Genomic DNA, 20,572 nt, shown 5'->3' with positions numbered 1-20,572 from the left:
GAAAAAACAACATGGCCAAAAGGAGCTGCGCAATAATGTTTTACAAAGAACAAAAGTTAGGTAGAGAATTGTCCTCGGTAGGCAGTGCTCTGCAGAATGGTTTCATGAATGGTTAAAGGTCATCAACTATTTTCCTTTTCTGGCTGAACTTTGGGGAGCTTTTTAATTTGAGCTCAATGGTTTGAGCTCACTAATCAGTCACTTTTTGCAAGTTGTAGGCAGATTGGTTATGTACATGATTGTTATGTATAGTTAACCTTCAAGTCTTTCATCTAAAAGCTCAAGCTTGAGTTGACTCCTAAATGACCTCATAACTACTATTACCCCCCTCTTATTCCCAAGAAAGCTTGAACTAACCAAAGTAAAAGTAAAAACAATAACACAACCCCTTAGTCTGTTTCAATCAAGTCAAGTAGTTAGGCTAGGTATGTTAATTTAAACAGCACATTTACATGGCTTGCTCCCTGTTGTTGCATTTTTATGCTGAGTGTAGGATACTTGTTGGTTGCCCTGACTACAATTGGCTAGTGCCACTGTTTTTATGCTGGCATGTAATAAATATTCAGTTCTTTTTTTTTGCAAAGTCAGATATTTGACCAATCTTAGCAGCTTGACATTAGTTTTTTTTTGCTTTTCTTTTCCAGAGAGATAACATCGATAGGCATAGATACTGTCCTTCCATCGAAGCACAGCCAACTCAAGATCGACTTGTTCACAAAAGGTACGCAATATATTCAGAGTACTTATGGTGTTCACGCTCATGGATTCCTGCATCTTAGCATGACGTCATTGAAAGGTTTTTCAAGTGACTGTATATGCCTGGTATGTACTTGTCGAGTGGATAAAAAGTATTCATATTTGATAAAGCGCAGTATTAGTGCAGGTTGATGGTACTTTTTCATACTGAAACCTGTATTATTTTGCTTTGGAATGACAACATGTTTCAAGGTAAATGGATATGCACGTTCTAGCGTTGAGAGGCATGCGCCCTGTATATGCTCACTGAAGGCTGCCTTTTTGTCTTCTTGCTGAAAAGGGAAAATTTTGATTTTTCACTGGCTAGAATATTGATGACACTTGGTCACTCATTTTTACTGCCTGGTGCACTCCTCTGGCAGTCCAGGCCGGGAAGTTTTCTATTTTAGTTATTTTTCTAAGCCCATTCTACACTTTGGCTCGTGCACTAACACTGGCCACTTGTGTGGGATCAGAGTGTAGATGCTTCTTTTCTACCCAGCACTCTTGGTGAACACATCTTTCTGCCTGCGGATTTATTTCACTGAACCTGCTCTTGCTTCTCAGCGGAGAGACAGAGAGCAATGTAAATTTGAGAACAAGCGTGCATCAGTGATATCCTAGCCAACATCAAGACGAAAAAACGAACTTCGGCAGGACTTATAATGCAGTGAACAAATAACCAATGATTGGTCAGTGCAACAGAGTAGTTTCCAAAGAAGGGAAAACGTAGCTTGAGGCCACAAAACATCACGTGGAGGGGTAAGGTTGTGAAGTTTGCTTATACGGAGTGGCCATTGCTGGTTCATGGGTCAGGAATCATTAAAGGGCATGAGCATAGACCATTATCCTGCATCTGTATGTATTCCAATTGTTGATGATGGTGGTTATAATAGTGATGATGATGTAGCTTGACGGTCTTTTTAGTTTTCGGTATTCCTGATCTCTGGGTCTTGCTTTGTTTCAAAAATTTGTCTCCTAAACAGTTTCAGCTACTTCTGAGAGTACCTGACATGTCAAACTAGAAGATAGATATCCCAAAGTCCTTAAAGGGACGCTGACGGCAATGTCAATTCAGTTCAGTAAAGTTCTTTATTATTATCACTTTTTCAGCACAGTACATAACATCACTGCCTGGATCCTTAGCCAAAGGCTAGTTATGGATCCATGCAATAAAGCAAAGAGATTATTGAGGATTTATGCTTTCTACTGCATGTCAGAATAATGCACATATGAATGGTGGAAAAATGCAAAGCGTACAAGCAAGTTGGTTGAAATTACTCAAATACAGAAGGGCTAATGACAAATAATTTGAGGCCGCCGCGGTGGCTCAGTGGTTACGGTGCTCGGCTGCTGACCCAAAAGACGGGTTCGATCCCGGCCGCGGCGGCGGAATTTCTTTGGAGGCGAAATTCTAGAGGCCCGTGCACTGTGCGATGTCAGTGCACGTTAAAGAACCCCAGGTGGTCGAAATTTCCGGAGCCCTTCACTACGGCGTCCCTCATAGCCCGAGTCGCTTTGGGACGTTAAACCCCATAAACCAAACCAAACCAAACCAGACAAATAATTTGAAGAGTGTGCAAGGGCTGATGACAAAAAACAAAGATATGAGAGCAGGAGCAGCATTCTTTATTTAGCTAGAACAAGCAGTTAGGATCCCAAGATTGCACGTAAGTCGTATTTAGTGAAAACGGAGCCTGGATAAACTGGAAAATCTTGTAAAAGCGGAAATAACATGTAGTGACAGTCTCGAAGTTTCTGGTGACAACGCCCAGTCGAATGACTTCCTTGCCAGCAACAGTTGGCTCTCTGCTTCCACGTGCAACTGCTCTGACAGACAAGCGCCATTGAAACAGGAGAAAGGTAGTGCAGCAAGTGCTGCCGAGATAGAAGAGTGCCAGGTTTCGCTTGGTTTGCATGCCGCCCGGGCAGTCTGCACGACGCCATCGTGCACAGCAACTTCTGAAGTGCAAGCTAAACACACCGGCTCTCGGGGTCATTGGCCGTCTTTCTGACCAGCGTGGCCATCATTTCTTGAGAAAACAGCAAACAGCATGGAGGCACAATCTGCTGATAACCTTTCCTAGCATCAGCTGGTGTGGGCACGAACAACATTTCCAAGCAGAAATATGGGCCACACAAAACACGGAAAAAGGCCGGCTGTATTGTTGCAAGCTTTTCGTTTTCTGCTCATAGCTGACCTGTTTTTTTTCCATCGTTGAAAATAACTAACATAGCGTTTCATGAGCGCTATGAATGAAGCCGAATGAAGCATGACTTCTTTTTTTTTTTACTATTTGGCTAGCTTACAGCTTAATAATAAAAGTTACGCAACACAAAGCAGCGATATCTGGTATGTGCGAGCTTTTCAATGAATTACAGCTATAAAATGCTTAGTTTTCAAATTTCTAACCTTCTTAGTTTTCACAGCGGGTCTTCAAGGCCTGGCTACACACTTTGGTCTGTTGCATTCTGAGGAGGTCTTCTGTTTCTTTGTTTCCTTAAAAGTATATGTTTGTGTATTGTTTTTATCTGTGTAAATTCACGAGTTGTGAACATTTAGTGCATTCTGAAGAGCTTTCCTGTTTTTCCTTAAAAATGTGTGTTTGTGTATTGTTATTCTGTGTGTACATTCATATTATTTGAGGCGTTAATAGGGTATTTAATTTTGATCACTGCAAGAAATCTTTGCACAAAAGTCCATCTACACATATGATTTTTTTTTGTTCGTACTCTGTTGCTGCCGCATTCTTCTACATCCCTGATATCGCACATGATGTTGAAGAAAAGGCATTTGCTGTTTGTATTTTGTTTCGCATCAAAGGAGGGCTGTCTGATTGACAGGTCAAGCAGGTTCGTTTCCATTTCTTTCCTCTGATTCACCGAGTACTCGTCTTACAAATGATATAAATACTGTTTGCAATATGCGAACACATAAATGATGGAGGAAATCAGGGACATCATTTGCGATTTTCTCAGCAGTGCAGTTGCTCTTTCATGCAGAAAAAACATGGGAAGTGTTCTCGAAGAGTAATCCATGAGTTTAGCGCAGCTGAGTTTTCTCTATTAGTATCGCCCTTCAGTGTCTCGAACAACTGTGAGAACATCAGTACATGCACACTTTACTGTTCTAAGCAAGAAGACATGAGTGACAGCATTCCAAAGATTTCAAAGATTTCAACTCAACAAAACTGAAGTCAACACTGTAATGAACTGAACAGTACATTTGCTTTTGAGGCTGTGGAAGAAAGTTTTGAGCGCCAAATTTGAATCAATAGCATGTGTCTTGAAAACTTGGCATATTAAACAGTTAACATGCAGGTTCGTGTTTGGTTTTGGTTTTATGGGGTTTAACTTCCCAAAGCGACTCAGGCTATGAGGGACGCCGTAGTGAAGGGCTCCGGAAATTTTGACCTCCTGGGGTTCTTTAACATGCACTGACATTGCACTGTACACGGGCCTCTAGAATTTCGCCTCCATCAAAATTCCACCGCCGCAGCCAGGATCGAACCTGCGTTTGTGTTTGTGTGTAAGAGTTGAAGCCCTAATAGAAATGTTCCACTGGTGTGCAAAAAAATACAGCTGAGTCACTTCACCAAGCCAAGAAGCTGAGCTAACCTCCCAATTTCTTCTTTGCATAGCAACAAATGGTACCCAACTAATGAGTGCTAAGCACGTGTACACTACATCTGCTTTCAACTACATTGTATATAGGCATGTGTTTATTTGTTTGTTTTTTTCACTAATAATTTATTATTTATATACTAGTACTCAAAACTGACATTCAAACAAAAAGCTCATGCAATAGCCATTGCACCTTGATGTCAAGTTTTTGCAGCGCTCATTTATCTGCGTGCATTTACTGTGAATAAACACAGCTGAATCGTCAGTGCGATGCTTACCTGAGCTAGAAAAAGCGCCAAAAACATCTTGTCCGTCATTTTACGTTTTCAGGTGCAGCTGTGAAAAACCAGCTGACTCTCCAGGACAAAGGCAGTGGCTGGTTTGAGATGGTTGTCCCTGACGCACCCTTCTTGAAAGCATCAATGAGAAAGAAGATGACTGACGGACAAGACGGCAGCAGTGCTATAGCGACGGAATACATTCTTGGATATGGGCCCGGACAGCAACTGGTTCTCACCTACGAGGTGAGAAGGCACAGGACACATCAGCACGTGCTTTGCAACTCCTTAGTCCATCAAAACTCTGAATTCAGTATCAGTTTCTGAGAGGTCTAAATAGGACAGACACTTCGGCAATTATTGCATCTGTTGTGTAGTTGCTGGATGTCTGCATCAGTTTATTGCATATTCAATATTTTTAAACATAGAATTAATGTGGTTTGGTTTGGTTTATGGGGTTTAACGTCCCAAAGCGACTGAGGCTATGAGAGACGCCGTAGTGAAGGGCTCCGAAAATTTTCGACCACCTGGGGTTCTTTAACGTGCACTGACATCGCACAGTACACGGGCCTCTAGAATTTCTCCTCCAAAGAAATTCCAGCCGCCGCGACCGGGATCGAACCCGCGTCTTTCGGGTCAGCAGCCGAGCACCATAACCGCTGAGCCACCGCGGCGGCCATAGAATTAATGTGAAGTGGCACTGGGCAAGTTTAAAGAATCAAATTTATAGTAGAATTAGCATCTTGGTTTATGGTTTAGGGGGGTTTAATGTCCCAAAGTGTCTCGGGCTATGAGGGACACCGTAGTGAAGGGCTCCAGAAATGTCGACCAGTAGAACAGTGGACGGGCCTCTAGAATTTCGCCTCCATCGAAATTGGGCCACCGCGGCCGGGATCGAACCCGCGTCTTTCGGGTCAGCAGCCGAGTGCCATAACCACTGAGCCACCGCAGCGGAGCATCGTTTTTTTTTTGCTTGCAGCTTTTTACAATGGAAAGGTGCGACTGAACCTGTACGCCTGCAGTCAAAAATTAAAGTACACTTCAGTCACTTCTTCAAGAATTTTAAACTTGAGGTGAATGCATTGGTTGCTGCCTGGTAGATCTGATGTGAAAAAAAAAAAAAAAAAGTGGAGGGGACACTTAAAGAGATACTGAGGAGAAATTGAAGTTGGCTTTTATCGACAGAATACCAGCTCCTGATTACAAAAACGCCACTCACACTGACATCAAAGCTCTTGTAACGTAGAAACGAGCAAGAACCAAAATGCAGGTATCGCCGCCACAGGCCAAACTCACAAGTACAAGCGTGATGACGTCATAGGGCAAAACAGTGTTGCTAGAACCAATAGTTCTAGCAACACTGGGACACAAGAAGCTACGAATCACTGAGGTGCAGCCAATGCATGCGCAAATCTCCTTGACGTCGCCAGACGGCGCCACGTACCCGGCAGCTACGCGCGCGCCTGCAACATCGGGACCAATCAGCTACTGCTCACCGGCAGTAGGCGGGTTCCCGGTATTCCGCTAACGGTAACAAGGTACACGGTATGCTAAAGGTGTCTATTTCCGAGAACTTCGTTGACGACTTCGAGAATGGGAACCATCGTAACGCTCGCAAAACGCCAGCGCAAACGTAAACGAAGCGACGGTAGCGATGGCCGCAATAGCCGATAGGTGCCTACAACGCGCGGCCGGCGGTAGCTTTTTTTTCGGCTGCTGCTAGGCCGCACTGCTGGCCGCCAGAAATCACAGAGTCTGCGTTACGTCATGTGCACGTCATGTTTCACGTCACTTAGTCCTGTGTTGTCATAAGAGAGTCCCAAGTTTGAATCAGAGCGGCGGGAAAACTTTTTCAACTTCGAATCCAAATTTCTTAGAAATAAATGCATCTTTCGCTGCCGGCCAAGTAGCAACAAAGCCATGAAATGCCGAACTATCGGATTTTGCTTTAAAAAAAATATCAATAGAGCTCTCCTCACTGTCCCTTTAAGATCTACCTTCAGGGTATGACGCTATAGCATTAATGGGTTAATGCCCCAATATATGCAAAATCGGTCATTCTCTACTTTACATTCATAGATCCCCGGTAGTCGTCATACCACTCCTGGCGCAGTGGTGCAGCGGTGGATGGATGGATGGATGGATAGGAGCGCCCCCTTTGAAACGGGGTGGTGGCAATTGCCACCATGCTCAGCTTTTCTTTATTTATTATTTTTTTTGTTTACTGTGTTGGCAATTCTCATTAAGATTCTCCATCAACTTTGCCTACGGTTTCCTACTATTCTAACCTTATGCCACATCTCTGCTTTTCAGCCACCAATCCTCCAATCGCTTTTTGCTGACTTCCACTGCAGATTTATTTACATGACCATTGTTATCTTTAAACCCTAGGGCCTCAGAAAGAGTGACTGTGCCTGCATCGACATCCGGATGGATACCATCACATTTGATTATGAGGTGTTCAATTGTTTCCACAGATCTACCACACACTGCACATGTGTCATCTTCTTCGTTAAATTTCTTTTTGTATGTAGCTGCGCGTTCTAAGACACCCTGATCTAGCTTCAAAAAGTAGGGCACTGCCTCTTGAGTTATCATAGAAAAATTCTTTCCTGATCTGCCTTTTCCAGAATCGATATAGTTCTACACTATGTTTCTTTTCCATTGAATTCATCCAATTTTTAACTTCCGCGTTTTTAACCTGTCGTTTAATGCTCTTTCTTTCTCCGTCCTCATGACCGGCATACTTACTGGTTAGTTTTCTAGTTCTTTTCCGCCACTGTGAGTCAACGTTCTTTCTGTATAAATATTTAAATACCTTAGCTGCCCATCTGTTATCGTCCAATTTCCTCAGGCGTTCTTCATATAGTATTTTACTCTTAGCTTCCCGTGCCTCGAACGATGCCCAGCCCATATCCCCTTGTACTGCCTCGTTTGTGGTTTTGCCGTGGGCACCTAGTGCTAATCTTCCAACAGCTCTCTGATTTACGTCTAATCTCGACTGAACTTCTGCCCTTAAGCACAGAACCGCATTGCCGAAAGTAAGTCCCGGCACCATTATTCCTTTCCAAATACCTCTTAGTACTTCATATTTGTTGTACCCCCATAATGCCCTATGTTTCATTATCCCGGCGTCTCTTCGTCCTTTTGCCCTAAGAGCCTGTTCATGCTTTTCCGTGTATATCTGCCCTTCGTTTAGCCATATCCCGAGGTATTTGTATTCGGCCACTTTGGGTATTTCGTGGCCTTGTATTGTAAGCACCTGATCAGTTGTATCGTTAAAAATCATCACACCTGATTTAGTTGCGCTAAAACTGAATCCTAGAGCGTCTCCTTCGTCTCCACAGCAATTAACCAAAGTTTGTAAATCTTCCTGGCTATCTGCTAACAGTACAATATCGTCCGCATACATTAAACCCGGGAGTCGCTGCTCAACTACATTTCCGCCTAATCTGTACGATAGATTATAACCCAGATTACTTTCTTCTAGCCTTCTTTCCATATTTATCACGTAAAGCATGAACAGCAGCGGTGATAGAGGGCAACCTTGCCTTAATCCTTTGTGCACCCCTACAGTTGTGGTACTTTTTTTCCCTTCCCATGTAATTTCAACTTCATTATCTCGGTAGATTTCCTGTAGAAAATCAATTACCTCATCACCAATACCTAAATCTTTCAATATGCTCCACAGGAGTTCCCTGTTCACGTTATCGTATGCACCGCTTATGTCTAGAAAGGCTATAAACAGAGGTCTATTTTCCGCCTTAGCTATTTCTATGCATTGGGTAAGCACGAACAGGCTATCATCTAACCGCCTACCCCTTCTGAACCCATTCTGAAGTTCTCCGAGTATCCTATTCCCTTCTACCCATGACTGCATTTTTAATTTCACCGCCTGCATTGCCAGCCTGTACATAACAGATGTTATCGTAATCGGACGGAAGGATTTTATGTTCATCTTATCTCCTTTCCCTTTATAAATCAAATTCATTTTACTCTGTCTCCAGCTGTGCGGAATTTGCTGATTTGTTATGACTGCCTCCAATGCTTTTATCAGCGCGTCCTTGCTTCTTGGGCCAAGTTCATTAATCAGCTTAATTGGAATTTCGTCTATCCCTTCGGATGTGGTTTTAGGAATAATCGCTTCCGCCTTTTCCCAGTTAAGACTAGTCAGTTCTAAGCTGTTCTCTTTTGTGCTGTCCTGTGTTGCCGCCTCACTTGGGGAGATTACCCCATTGGCGTCGCTAAAAGACGCAGCTATAAATGACGTAATGTAGTCCACAGCATCGTCTCCCTCCAAACATTTTCCCTCAGCATCTATAATCTGTTCCTGCTTTCTTTGATTTGTTTTTCCCAACCAGCTTATATGGTTCCAGAATTTTCTTGGCCCCCCTTTATTTGCCTCGCGAACTTCAGCCAGCCATTTATCAGAGGACTGCTTTATTTTAGCCTGGACTAGGACCTGAACTTGCTGTTTCTTTTGTCGATAAGATTCCCATTTTTTTCCTATTTCCTCTACAGATAACTGCGCCCTCTTTGCTTCTCTGTGTTCCCTTGAAGCCACCCGTCGTTGTTCGATGGCCTCCTTAATTTCCATATTCCACCAGCTTCGTGGCTTCCTCTTTCCTCTCCAGCGGTTAACTCCTTTCACTTGTTTCATTTTTGTAGCGATGAGCAGTTCCAACTGATTATAATCCCAATTTTCCATGTGGCGTTTCTCAATTATTTCTTCTATATCGGCTGATATTAGCGCTATTTGTTCATCATTTAATTTTGCGTTGTCTTTTGGACTTCGTTGCATTTCTCTTTTGACTAGGGCTCCCAACTGTAGACTAATACGTTTATGATCACTTCCTAGGCTGTCCTTCCCCTCTTCGTCTATTTCCATTATTGCGAGCTTGCTATAGATGCCCTGCGACATTAGACAGTAGTCAATGGTTGTTTGACTGTTACGGGATTCCCACGTGATTTGTCCCTCACATTTAGTTTCTCTATTGACAATAACTAAGTTGTGCCGCTCACACAAGTCTAGCATTAACTTCCCGTTACAATCTGTGTATCCATCCAGATCCTCGATGTGGCCGTTCATGTCTCCAAGCAAAATAATATCGACACCGTCTCCAATCTGCTTTATATCGTCATTGAGGCACTTAACTAGATCCTTGTTTTCTTGCCTGCATGCGCCACTGCCCCCTGCGCCACTGCCCCCCTGGTGGTAGGTGCTGCCACCGGTGGGGCTTGTGTGATGGTGGTGGAAAACATTTATTTACAGATAAACTTCGGGAGGTGAGGTATGAGCTGACCCAAAGGGGGCCAGCCCTCACAAGTACTAGGTGGAAGTCCCTAGTTCGGGACCCCAGTGGCGTCGGCCGCTGCCCGGGCTCGCGCGACCAGGGCCCGTTGGGCCTGCAGGTCAGAGCAGCCGAGCAGGGTCGCCTCCCAGTCCTCCCGGGTTGGGTTGGGGTGAGGGGGGATAGCAGGGTTGGAGGGGCGGGCCCACACCATGTGGTAGATGTCCGAAGACTTCTCCGCACAGTGCGGACAGCTGCCAGAGAAAGAAGGGTCAAAGTGTTTTAGAGCTGCCGGGCACAGTAAAGTATTTGTATATAGGCGAAGCAGAAGCCGCTCCTCCGCCTTTGAGAGACCTTTACACGGGCGGGGATAAAGACTATGGCCAGATTGATAAAGTAAAGAAATGTCTTTAAACGAGTAAGCTGGAGAGAATTCGAGTTCCTGATCGTCGGGGTCGGAGGGGAATGTCCGGTGAGAGAGCGCGCGGGCGGCGGCGTCAGCTGCCTCATTTCCCTCAAGGCCCATGTGAGCAGGAGCCCAAACGATACGTCGGTGAGCGGGGTCCCCGGTATAGACGCTGTTTTGGAGAATGCGGTAGGCTAGATACGGTACCCAGCCCTGCTCGACGTTCCGACATGCCCCTCGCGAGTCGGAAATAATTGTTTTTGAATTGGAATGAGATGCAGCCAAAGCAATGGCGACCTCCTCCGCGTGTGTTATGTCACGGGCTCGGAAAGTAAGGCCGTTCACTGTTTTGGATTCGTGGACGACTGCGGCCGTGAACCATCCCCCATGGTGGGGGCCGGAGGCATCCACGTAGAATACGCCGGGTTTCGATCCATAGTGGCGGGCCAGGGCTTCCGTCCGCGCCAGGCGCCGGCCATTATGGTCCTCACGGTTCATGTTCGCGGGAAGAGGGCGCACGTGGAGGGCGCATCTCCACTGGGATGGAATACGTACGCGCTCTTCCATGAGAGTGGTATGTTGGATGTGTAGTCGGGCAAGAAGGCGGCGACCCGACGATGTCTTCGAGAGACGTGTGTATTGGTTGGTCAAGTGAGCTTCCCGGAGCTCCCGAAATGTGTTCACCATGCCCAGCCCCAGGAGGCGTTTGTTGGAGGTGGTCACGGGGAGGTGTAGAGCCCGCTTAATAATTTTGCGGAGGATGACTTCAAGTGAATCCTCGTCTTGCTTCCGCAGGTGGAGGTATGGAGTCGAATATAGAATTCGACTGGTTACAAATGCATGTGCCAGCCGCAAGGCGTCCTTACATCGTAACCCCCCGCGCTTGTTAGAAACCCGGCGGACTAAGCGGCCCACCTGGTCCCCCACCTGACGGAGTTTGGCCAATGTTGTTTCTGACCGTCTGTCTTGATGTATAAAGAGCCCCAGTACCCGGACTTCGATTTTTTCAGGGATTGGACCTGTCTCAAGAGACAACGAAATTTTGGCTGTGCACTTTGGTGAGGGGCGTATGTGCACAAATTCAGACTTTTGGGTGGAGCATTGGAGGCCGCAGCGGCGAGCATAACGGTCCACTATGGTCGCCGCCTCCTGCAGGTTGGCCTCAATGTCTCCAAGGCAACCCTGTGTGGCCCACAGGGTGATGTCATCGGCGTACAGCGCATGCTGTACACCGGTGACAGCGCCCAGCTGGGCCGGTAGGCGCATCATAGCCAGATTGAATAAAAGGGGAGAGAGCACCGCGCCCTGTGGTGTACCCCTGGTTCCTAAATGAAAAGGGCCATGTTCCTTATCCTGGATTCGAATGTAAGATTGTCTGTCTGTCAAAAATTGCCGAATGTATTGAAAGGCGTTTCTGCCGCAGTTAGTGTGAGAAAGGTGGGTGAGAATGATCTCGTGGGTAACGTTGTCGAATGCTCCCTTCAAATCCAAGGCGAGTACGACCTTGTCATTGTGAGCGCATTCGACGGGGTCAAGGACAGCCCGATTGAGTTGTAGCAGGACATCCTGTGCAGATCTCTGTGGGCGAAACCCGAACATGGTGTCCGCGAAAAGATGTTTGGATTCCATGAACTCGGACAGCCTGTCGCGTACCATCGTCTCCATGAGTTTGCCCACACAAGAAGTCAGAGAGATGGGGCGGAGGTTGTCCGTGTTGATGGCCTTTCCAGGTTTAGGAATGAAGGTGACCAGGGCGGTCTTCCAGTCGATGGGGAGTGGTACTTCCCCAAGCCAGATTGAGTTAATGTAATTCAGTAAAGACAAGTATGTCGGGTCGGGGAGGTTGGCTAACAATTTGACTGTAATTTTGTCCCGACCTGGAGCGGTGCCACGTTTCATTTTTGCCAGGGCTGCCCTCAGGTCATGGAGCTGGAACGGTTGATCCAGCTCAACGTTCTCAGAACCTGCATAAGAGTACGCCGGCCCGCGGGGGTCCTGGGTGGTGCACAAGTACTGGTCCCGGAGCTTGTGCGCCAACTGAGTTGTGTTGCCCTGAAAGCTGTGTATGGCTCTTTGGAGGTGTTTTTGAGTTTCCGTGCGTGTTTGCGTGGGGTCAATTAGGGCGCGAAAAAGTCGCCACGTGTTCCGGCTGGACATTTGCCGCGCGGCCGTGTTGCATCGTGCCACCCAGTTGGAGTCGGCGAGTTGGGCCGCATACTCAGCCGCTCGTTGAGTGAGCTCGGCGATGCGAGCTTTAAGTTTCCGGTTGTGCTTCTGCCGACGCCACCGACGGACGAGGCAATGCCGGGCCTCCCAGAGGTGGAGCAGGTGGTTGTCCACATCAGAAACCGCCTCTGAGAGCTGAATTTGAGTTTCGGAGGAGCGAATGCTAGAGACCAATTGTTCTGACCAAGACTGGTAGCCTTGTTCATGTATTGGTGTGGCAGTGTTATAATTTTGCCTGAACTTGGTCCAATCTGGGAGTCGGGCTTGTGTTGTTGGTCGCGCGAAAGGATAGGTCCTAATCGTAATGTTCAGGAGGCAGTGGTCGCTGCCGAGGGTTTCCTCGGTGTTGACCCAGTCTGCATACTGAATGTTGTGGGTGAAGGTCAAGTCCGGACACGTATCCCTTGTCACGGAGTTGCCTATACGAGTTGGATGGATGGGGTCAGTGTGAAGAGTGAGGCCCAGCGTTGACGCAAGCTCCGCCAACTTGCGTCCCCGCTTCTCTTCACGGCAGTAACCCCACATCCGAGAGGGAGCGTTGAAATCACCCACAATCAGGAGGGGGTCCCGACCCGCAACTCTCAGCGCGTGGCTAAAGAGGTCCGCGAATGATACATTCGGCAATTTCGGATTGCAGTATATATTGAGGATGTGTAACGGTGGGTCCTGCTTGCGGAGTGGGAGGAGGGTCATCATTACATAGGAGTATTCAAGTTGTATGTCTAAGTCGACCTGGTTGGCTGTATAATTTCTATGAACGCAGAGACAAGACGAGGGGTCCTGCTGGAACGTCGTATAATTTGTTAGTGTGGCGCCTTTCCCTGGCTCTTGGAGGGCAACCACCGCTGGCAAATGCTCAAAGGTTGATAGGAAAAGCCGGAGGTCGGCGCGCTTGGAACGGGACCGGAGCCCCCGACAGTTCCATTGAGTAATCGTAATGGGGGAAGCCGATTTGGAAAGGGGGGAGCGCCTATACCGAGGGTGTCCCGCCATGCTCAGATTTTGACATGATAGGTGGTAGTGAGGCTGCCCCCGAGCCAGATACCAGGGGCTGAAGCTCAGCACCTGGAAGGGGGCAGCTGTCTTCGTCATCGTCGAGGTCATTGACTCGCCGGGATAATCTAGAGGGCCGACCAGATACGTCCTTAAGGGGGCCGGCTCTGCGAGAAAGGCGGGGGTTACTCGCGACGTGTTGAGCGATCATAGAGGGGATAGCCTCCATGACTCGAGCTATAAGGCGTTCCATCGCTGTCTCCAACAAGGTGTCAAATTTGGCATTGAGACGGGCTTCGAGTTCAGCAAGGGAAGGTTCCATAGCCGGTGTCGCCGCCGTCTCGCTCTCCATAGCCTCTGTGTCGGGGTTACTAGGGGAGTTGTTCTAGCCTCTAAGGCTTCAATTTTGGCAAGTAGCATCTCGTTTTGGGCCCGGAGAGAAGCTACAAGGTTGTGGAGCTCAGCGTCAGCCGCCGAGCGAGGGGGAGGGGAGAGGGGGTGGGAGGAGGAGGCAACCCTGCCTGAACCGCTCACCTGTTTGCCATTTTTTACAGCGTTGGCCCAGGAACCGGCCGCGCCATTCTTGTCTTGGGAGCGGACTTGCTTCTCCTGGCCGCCGTGTGGGGGCGGTGGTGGCACTTGACAGCCCTTGACGTCCTTCCCGCTGGTAGGCGTCTGTTGTTTTGAAGCGTCGCTGCCGACGCTACCAGGGTGATGTGGCTGCCTGCCCGTCACGCTGGATTTCCCGCCCTTAGGGGCGGCTGGCTTGTTGGGACGGTATTTTGCAGTGCAGTCCCGCGAGTTCGTGGCATGGCCACCACCACAAACTGCACACTTGGCCATACACTGGTGAGGGGCCCGCACCCCCTCTTTTATGGGTGCCTGCTGTCCACACAGGCCACACTTATCTTGTGCTGGGTTGGGGCAAGCGTCTGCCCGATGGCCAACAGTTCCACACAAGCTGCAGGCCGGAATAGTGCGCAAATACGGCTGCACTGAGACGATTTCAGAGTTGTAGTGGACGTATTTTGGCTTAACCGTGCCGGCAAAGGTGAGCCGGGCCTTGTTGGAGTTGCCGAACTTGCGGATATCCAGTAGAGTGCCGCTCCTCCACTGCACGCTAGGTTGAAGAGATTCGGACGTCTCATGGTTGGCCACCGTAATGACTCCATAACAGACGTCCTCGTCATGTTCTTTGAGATGGCCGGCGAGAGGCACATCTCCTATGGTCGATTTGATGGAAAAATCTCCCAGCAGACGGTCTGCGATGTGGGCGTTCCGGGTGCTGGCGAGGATCAAATTTTGGTCCTTGCATAAAAGGAGGCTCAACTCGGACGCCTTAGGCGCCCCGAGGAAAGCGCCGAACGCGGCACCGAGCTCGCCGTATTGAAAGACGTCCCGGATGGCCAATGACTTCCGGGGCTTTATGACGATGACAAAGTCGTCTAGGTGAAATTTTGGTGAAGGCTTGGGCCTCCACTTGGTAACAGGGTTGCGGCCCTTTGGGCCGGCGTCCTTCGCCTTTTGCGAGGCGGGAGCTTGGCGGGTAGCAGCAGCCTTGTCGGTGGTTTGCGTGGCGTTCGCCGCTATCTTGGCCTCGCGTCTGGACCGGCGCTCAAGCAGACGCAGAAGATTTGCATTGCGGATCGAGTCCGCAGGTGCCGATTTGGGTTCCACAGTGACGGGAACGGTCGACCAAGACATGGCGTCCGGGTCATAGCCGCGTTGCAGAAGTGTTTCTTCCATCTTGCCGAAAGAAGCAGCTCCCTCACAGCCGAACGCCGGCGCAGCCGTTAGGCTTAGCGTCGGCGCCGGAGGTGGGAAGGAAAAACCGCGTTAAAATTTGTAAAAGGGGGCCCACCTATATGAATTTGGTGTTCACGGGTGCCGATGAACTTGCCGAATCCAAAGGGAGCGAAATTGATGGGATCCAATGACTTGAGTCGTGGCTCCTGTCAAAAAATGACGGAGCCGAAGCGCCACACGTCTTGCAGACGCCCGCCAGTAGGCGTTCCCCCTTGTGTGAACCATGTTGCTCTTCCCGAGGAACCTGTCGCGATCAGTCATTCATTTAAATTCCACCTGCCACAGTGATCAGTTTGCTCACAATCCGATGGGTAGGTTGTGATGATGCCACAATGTCACGTGAGCTACGTGGCCCACCTGGGTTGCCGAAGTGGCCGGTTGCTTGGGCCACTCTGGCTACCAGGCTTCGAACGGTCACCAGCGCCGACGCTGACGCCGTACAATACTTCCGACACGGAGGTACTAGCGCTCTCGCTTTAAAACAGTGAATCATTCATTTTGTAATCTGGCTGATATTGGCATCCACTTCACTGCTTGTGTAAATTGCCCCAGCTCATCTGATACATATCCTTATCAGACACGAGCAAAAGTTCGGCCTGTCAGCGTTAATCTCAATACATATATCAAGCCGCAATAGTCCCGTGAATGTACACAGAAAATCTGGCAGCTCTACGTCCCGCAGTTCTTCCCTTAGGAGTTTTCTCCATGTTCTCTGCTACGTGCCTCTGGGCCTACATAAACATGCAAGAACGTTTTATGGCGTATATTTAATTGAATACAAGCATGAAAGAATGCATATTTAAATAAATATTAGAAGATATTTCATGGAAAAGCACGACAGACTTGCAAGCTGTTAGCCGGCTGGAAGCAGAAATCTGGTTTAGAGAAAAAAACCGACTTGGGAGGCCGCTCAGAACAACGCCATCATTTTAAAAACACTTGTTAAAAGGCTTACTATGTGGAAACACAGTAAATGCTCTCTGTATTCCAATGACGCTTAGGGTGCAGAAGTGATGCATTATTCAGGAATTCTGCAAAATGCAGATGTGCATTATAATGCACACGGTTTCTGACGAGGTTCTGATGCAGTCCAGCACATAGGAGCACATAGAATTCAAGAGCTGAAGTTGTAATTGCTGGTGCTTTCAATGTTTAAAATTTATCACGAGCCTTCAGCTCAACGGGAAAACTGCCTCATAAGGAGAGGGTATTATGTGTAGGCAGTAATTATTGGTTGAAAAATGTTCACAAGAAATTTCCTGCAATATCTGACTGCACTGCCGTACATAATGCTTGAAGCTGTTTTCAAGAGAAAAATGTTGCTGAATAGCTGTGAGCTTTAGGGGGGAAAGAAAGTGTCTAATGTTTTGGGGCTGCATCATCCACAAACTACTTTCTGTGTAACTTTTGCGTGACACAACGTGTCAATGCCTGCTAGCATTTGTTGACGTGACTGCAGTTTTTCTGGAGCATAATGTTTAAGCAGGATGTTTCAGGCTCATTCGGTAATACGAGCCAAGTGGTTTCAGAAATGCAAGTGGTGCTGAGGGTCCTGTCAGGTTTCATCAGATGCACTACAACAGAAATGAGGGCATTGCTCCTTCCACAAGTATCATCATTATCATCATCATCAGCCTGACTATGCCCACTGCAGGGCAAAGGCCTCTCCCATGTCTCTCCAATTAACCCTGTCCTTCGCCAGTTGCGGCCACCGTATCCCCGCAAACTTCTTAATCTCATCCACCCACCTAACTTTCTGCCGCCCCCCGCTACACTTTCCTTCTCTTGGAATCCACTCCGTTGCCCTTAAGGACCAGCGGTTATCTTGCCTTCGCTTTACATGCCCTGCCATGCACATGAATAGAAACACGGTGCCCCATATCGGAACGGCTGTGTTAGACTGTTCCAAAAAGAGCTTGTACAAGGCTGCTTGAATTTTTTTTTTCTAATCTTATCGATTTTTTAATCTTGTATTTTTAGTCCGAAAGCACTCTTGGCCTTATAACCTGGAAAATGCCTGTGTTGTGAAGCCTCTGAGGTTAGTCGCATGATGCGGCAAATGACGGGAAATAAACGAGACTTTGACAGAAGGTGATCTTGGCCAACCCAGAGATATAAAATAAATATTGCCGCGACTGGGATATGAACCTGCGGCGGCATGAACAGGTCAGCTTTGCTGGCCACTGCACGAGAGCACTACGCTATCGCCGCAGCCGATCAAGCCTCGTGTTAAACTGCAACAAACTCCCGGCTGTGCATAGCTCATCGTCGTCTTCATCAACTTCCATCTGGTCGCAAATCACGAAAGGAAAGGAAACGCGCTTTCAAACATGCTTTCAGGTATGTGACATTGTTGTCCACCTGCAAAAACCTGCTTTCGCACAATATTTTGCGGTTGGCAATGCAGAACCGCTAGCAGTTTTTTTTTTTTTTTCTGTTTGCTCTTGTTTTAACCACATTGTTTTTTCATCTTGGCAACCAACAAATGTATCAGACTGAAGCGGTATCCTGTAGCTAGGTTTGAATAAATGTGACCACAACTGAGATGGCATCTGTGTGCACAGGAGGGCAAAGCTAAGACAGTTTTCATGTTACGTAAGAACCTAAGAAGTTTGAAATTAACTGTAGGAATAGTATCCAAAGATAAATAAACACACTGATGATTACTGGCTGAGAGGACTACGTACTATCAAGCCAGGATGGAACTATACCGAGATAATAAAGTTGAAATTACGTGGGAAGGGATAAGAAGTACGACAACTGTTGAAGTACGCAAAGGATTAAGACAAGGTTGTCCTCTATCACCACTGCTGTTCATGCTCTATATGGTAAATATAAAAAGTAGGGCACAAGAAAGTAATCTAGGTTATAATCTGTCATACAGATTGGGCAGAAAAGTTGTTAAGCAATGGCTCTCCGGTTTAATGCATGCAGACAATATTGTACAGTTAGCAGATGGCCAGGAAGATTTGCAAACTCTGGTTAATTGTTGTGGAGACAAGGAGACGCTCCAGGGTTCAGTATTAGCACATTTAAATCAAGCCTGATGATTTTCAATGATACAACTGATTAGGTGCTTACAATAAAAAGCCATGAAATGCCCAGAGTAGCCGAATTCAACTATCTTGGGATATGGGTAAATGAAGGGCAGATATAACAGAAAAGCGCAAACAGTCTCTTAGGGCAAAAGGGCGAAGAGATGCCGGGATAATGAAACATAGGGCCTTATGTGGGTACAATAAATATGAAGTACTGAGAGGTATTTGGAAAGGAATAATGGTGCCAGGGCTTACGTTTGAAAATACGGTTTTGTGCCCAAGGGCAGTGGTTCAGACGAGATTAAAATAAATCAGAGAGCTGTTGGAAAGCTAGCACTAGGCATCCACAGCAAAATGACAAACAAGGCAGTATAGGGGGATATGGGGTGGGCATCGTTCGAAGCACGGGAAGCTAAGAGTAAAATACTGTATGAAGAACGCCTGAGGAAATTGGACGATAACAGATGGGCAGCTAAGGTATTTAAATACTTATACAGAAAGAGCATTGACTGATAATTGTGGAAAAGGGATAGGAAACTAACCTGTAAGTATGGAGGAGACAATGACGGAGAAATAAAGAGGTTCAAACGACAGGTAAAGAATGCAGAAGGTAAAAACTGAATTATTTGAATGGAAAAGAAGTAGAGCGAGATGTGTGTCGCATAGAGCATACACACCTATTTCATCCTTCTTTAGTTGCTGTTCTACCGTTTCTCTCTTTCTACCCCCTTGCATGTCTATGTAACTCAACCTGATGTTAAATTTCTTTTTTGTAGTTTTCTTCCTCGACCTCCTAGTGGCCATTTTTTGGGAGCTCAGCCTCCATTATTATGCTTTCTTTGCTTCCATCCTACACCCGGAGCCCAAGTGGACTCCCTAAAGAAGCTATACTCTCAGGTGCCAGGCGATCTCTGCTCCTACTCCTCCACTAAAATGGATGCCATCTCGTGCACACCCTCTGCTAACACCTTCTTCACGCACTTCCCTGTTTATGTCTGTCACTTCGAAGCCTTTCTCCAGGCCTAACATCTTCATCTCCCAATTAACAGTCATCACGTCCTTGTCAGCCTCCCCATTCTGTGCTAGCACTTCCAATACTGTGCATATCACGATCTGCACTTACTGTGCTGTTGCCCTTATATCACCAACTACCTGAGCTAGTCTTCCCACCACTTGTGCGGCGTCACCATTCAGGACATCATTCAGCCCCGCCACTACCACTACCAAATTGCGCTCTGCGACATTCTCTGAAAGTTTGCTTATTGTCTCTCTCAGCACCTCGTCCATTGTCCTCCCTGCAGGGAATGCCTCGACTGATACCTACCTATCACCCTTATGCGCTCCATTATAGCTCCTTTGCACCTCCTCACGTTTGAGCCACCAGTGAGAGGCACCTGGGTACTCCTCTCTTCCTCCTAACTTCCGGTTTCTGCTGTGACTGTGACCTCATTTCTGGAATTTACCTTGTTCCCTTTTCCTCTCCTTCGCCTGCCACCTGTGAATAGCTGAATGGACGAACTAGGGAGCCTTCATGTCTCCCTAAGACGAACGAGATTGCAGCGCCCCTCGGCGGACTCGGCGACGGATGGAAACTTTCCGCCAGGCAGACGAGACCTATCGCGTGTTGCGCAAATAAACGCGCGCGGTAGAATGCTTCTCCCAGCTAAACGGGCGCATAGTTCGAGCTGAAATTTCGCAGAGAAGTGGCATTTGGTCGGCAGAATTGTTTTGTACCACGTTTGCTTGGGGTACTTACCTGATTCGAACAGAATAAGTCGGATATTCACATCGTCTGCGGCGACGACGAAGGAAATCAAGCTGTTCTGTCGGCGATCACACCGGTGGCGCCATCTCGTTGGTTGGCTGTGAAGATTCAGCAATGGAGCGAGGTTCGGGAGGTTTGAAGACGCTCTTTCAACTGATCTTTTAATGCTCACAGAAATTTAGCTTGACCAAACTAAGTTTTCAGCAAGTTAAGTTTTCTGTGACCATTAAAAGGTCAGTTGAAAGAGCGTCTTCAAACCTCCCGAGGCCCCCTCCTTTGCCGAATCTTCACCACCAACACGCGAGATGGCGCCACCGGTGCGATCGCTGTCAGAGCGGCTTAATTTCCTTCGTCGTCGCCGCAGACGATGTGAATATCCGACTTATTCTGTTCGAATCAGGTAAGTACCC

At 47.4% G+C, this 20,572-nt stretch overlaps 1 protein-coding gene across 1 annotated transcript in view; it reads left to right on the top strand.

The window, feature by feature from the left end:
• LOC149366971 (uncharacterized) overlaps positions 1-20,572 on the top strand; it is a 104,105-nt gene that overhangs the window by 34,963 nt on the left and 48,570 nt on the right. Inside the window, exons 19-20 of the mRNA XM_089553433.1 lie at positions 645-721; positions 4,690-4,883. Of these exons, the coding sequence (XP_089409559.1) occupies positions 645-721; positions 4,690-4,883 (271 nt within the window). The remainder of the gene's footprint in view (positions 1-644; positions 722-4,689; positions 4,884-20,572) is intronic.

This window comes from Amblyomma mixtum, chromosome 1, assembly GCF_055824585.1.
Source record: "Amblyomma mixtum isolate Tamu chromosome 1, ASM5582458v1, whole genome shotgun sequence".
Classification (NCBI taxonomy): domain Eukaryota; kingdom Metazoa; phylum Arthropoda; class Arachnida; order Ixodida; family Ixodidae; genus Amblyomma; species Amblyomma mixtum.
The sequence above is the reverse complement of the archived record's forward strand: the minus strand, read 5'-3'. Positions and strand labels throughout refer to the sequence as shown.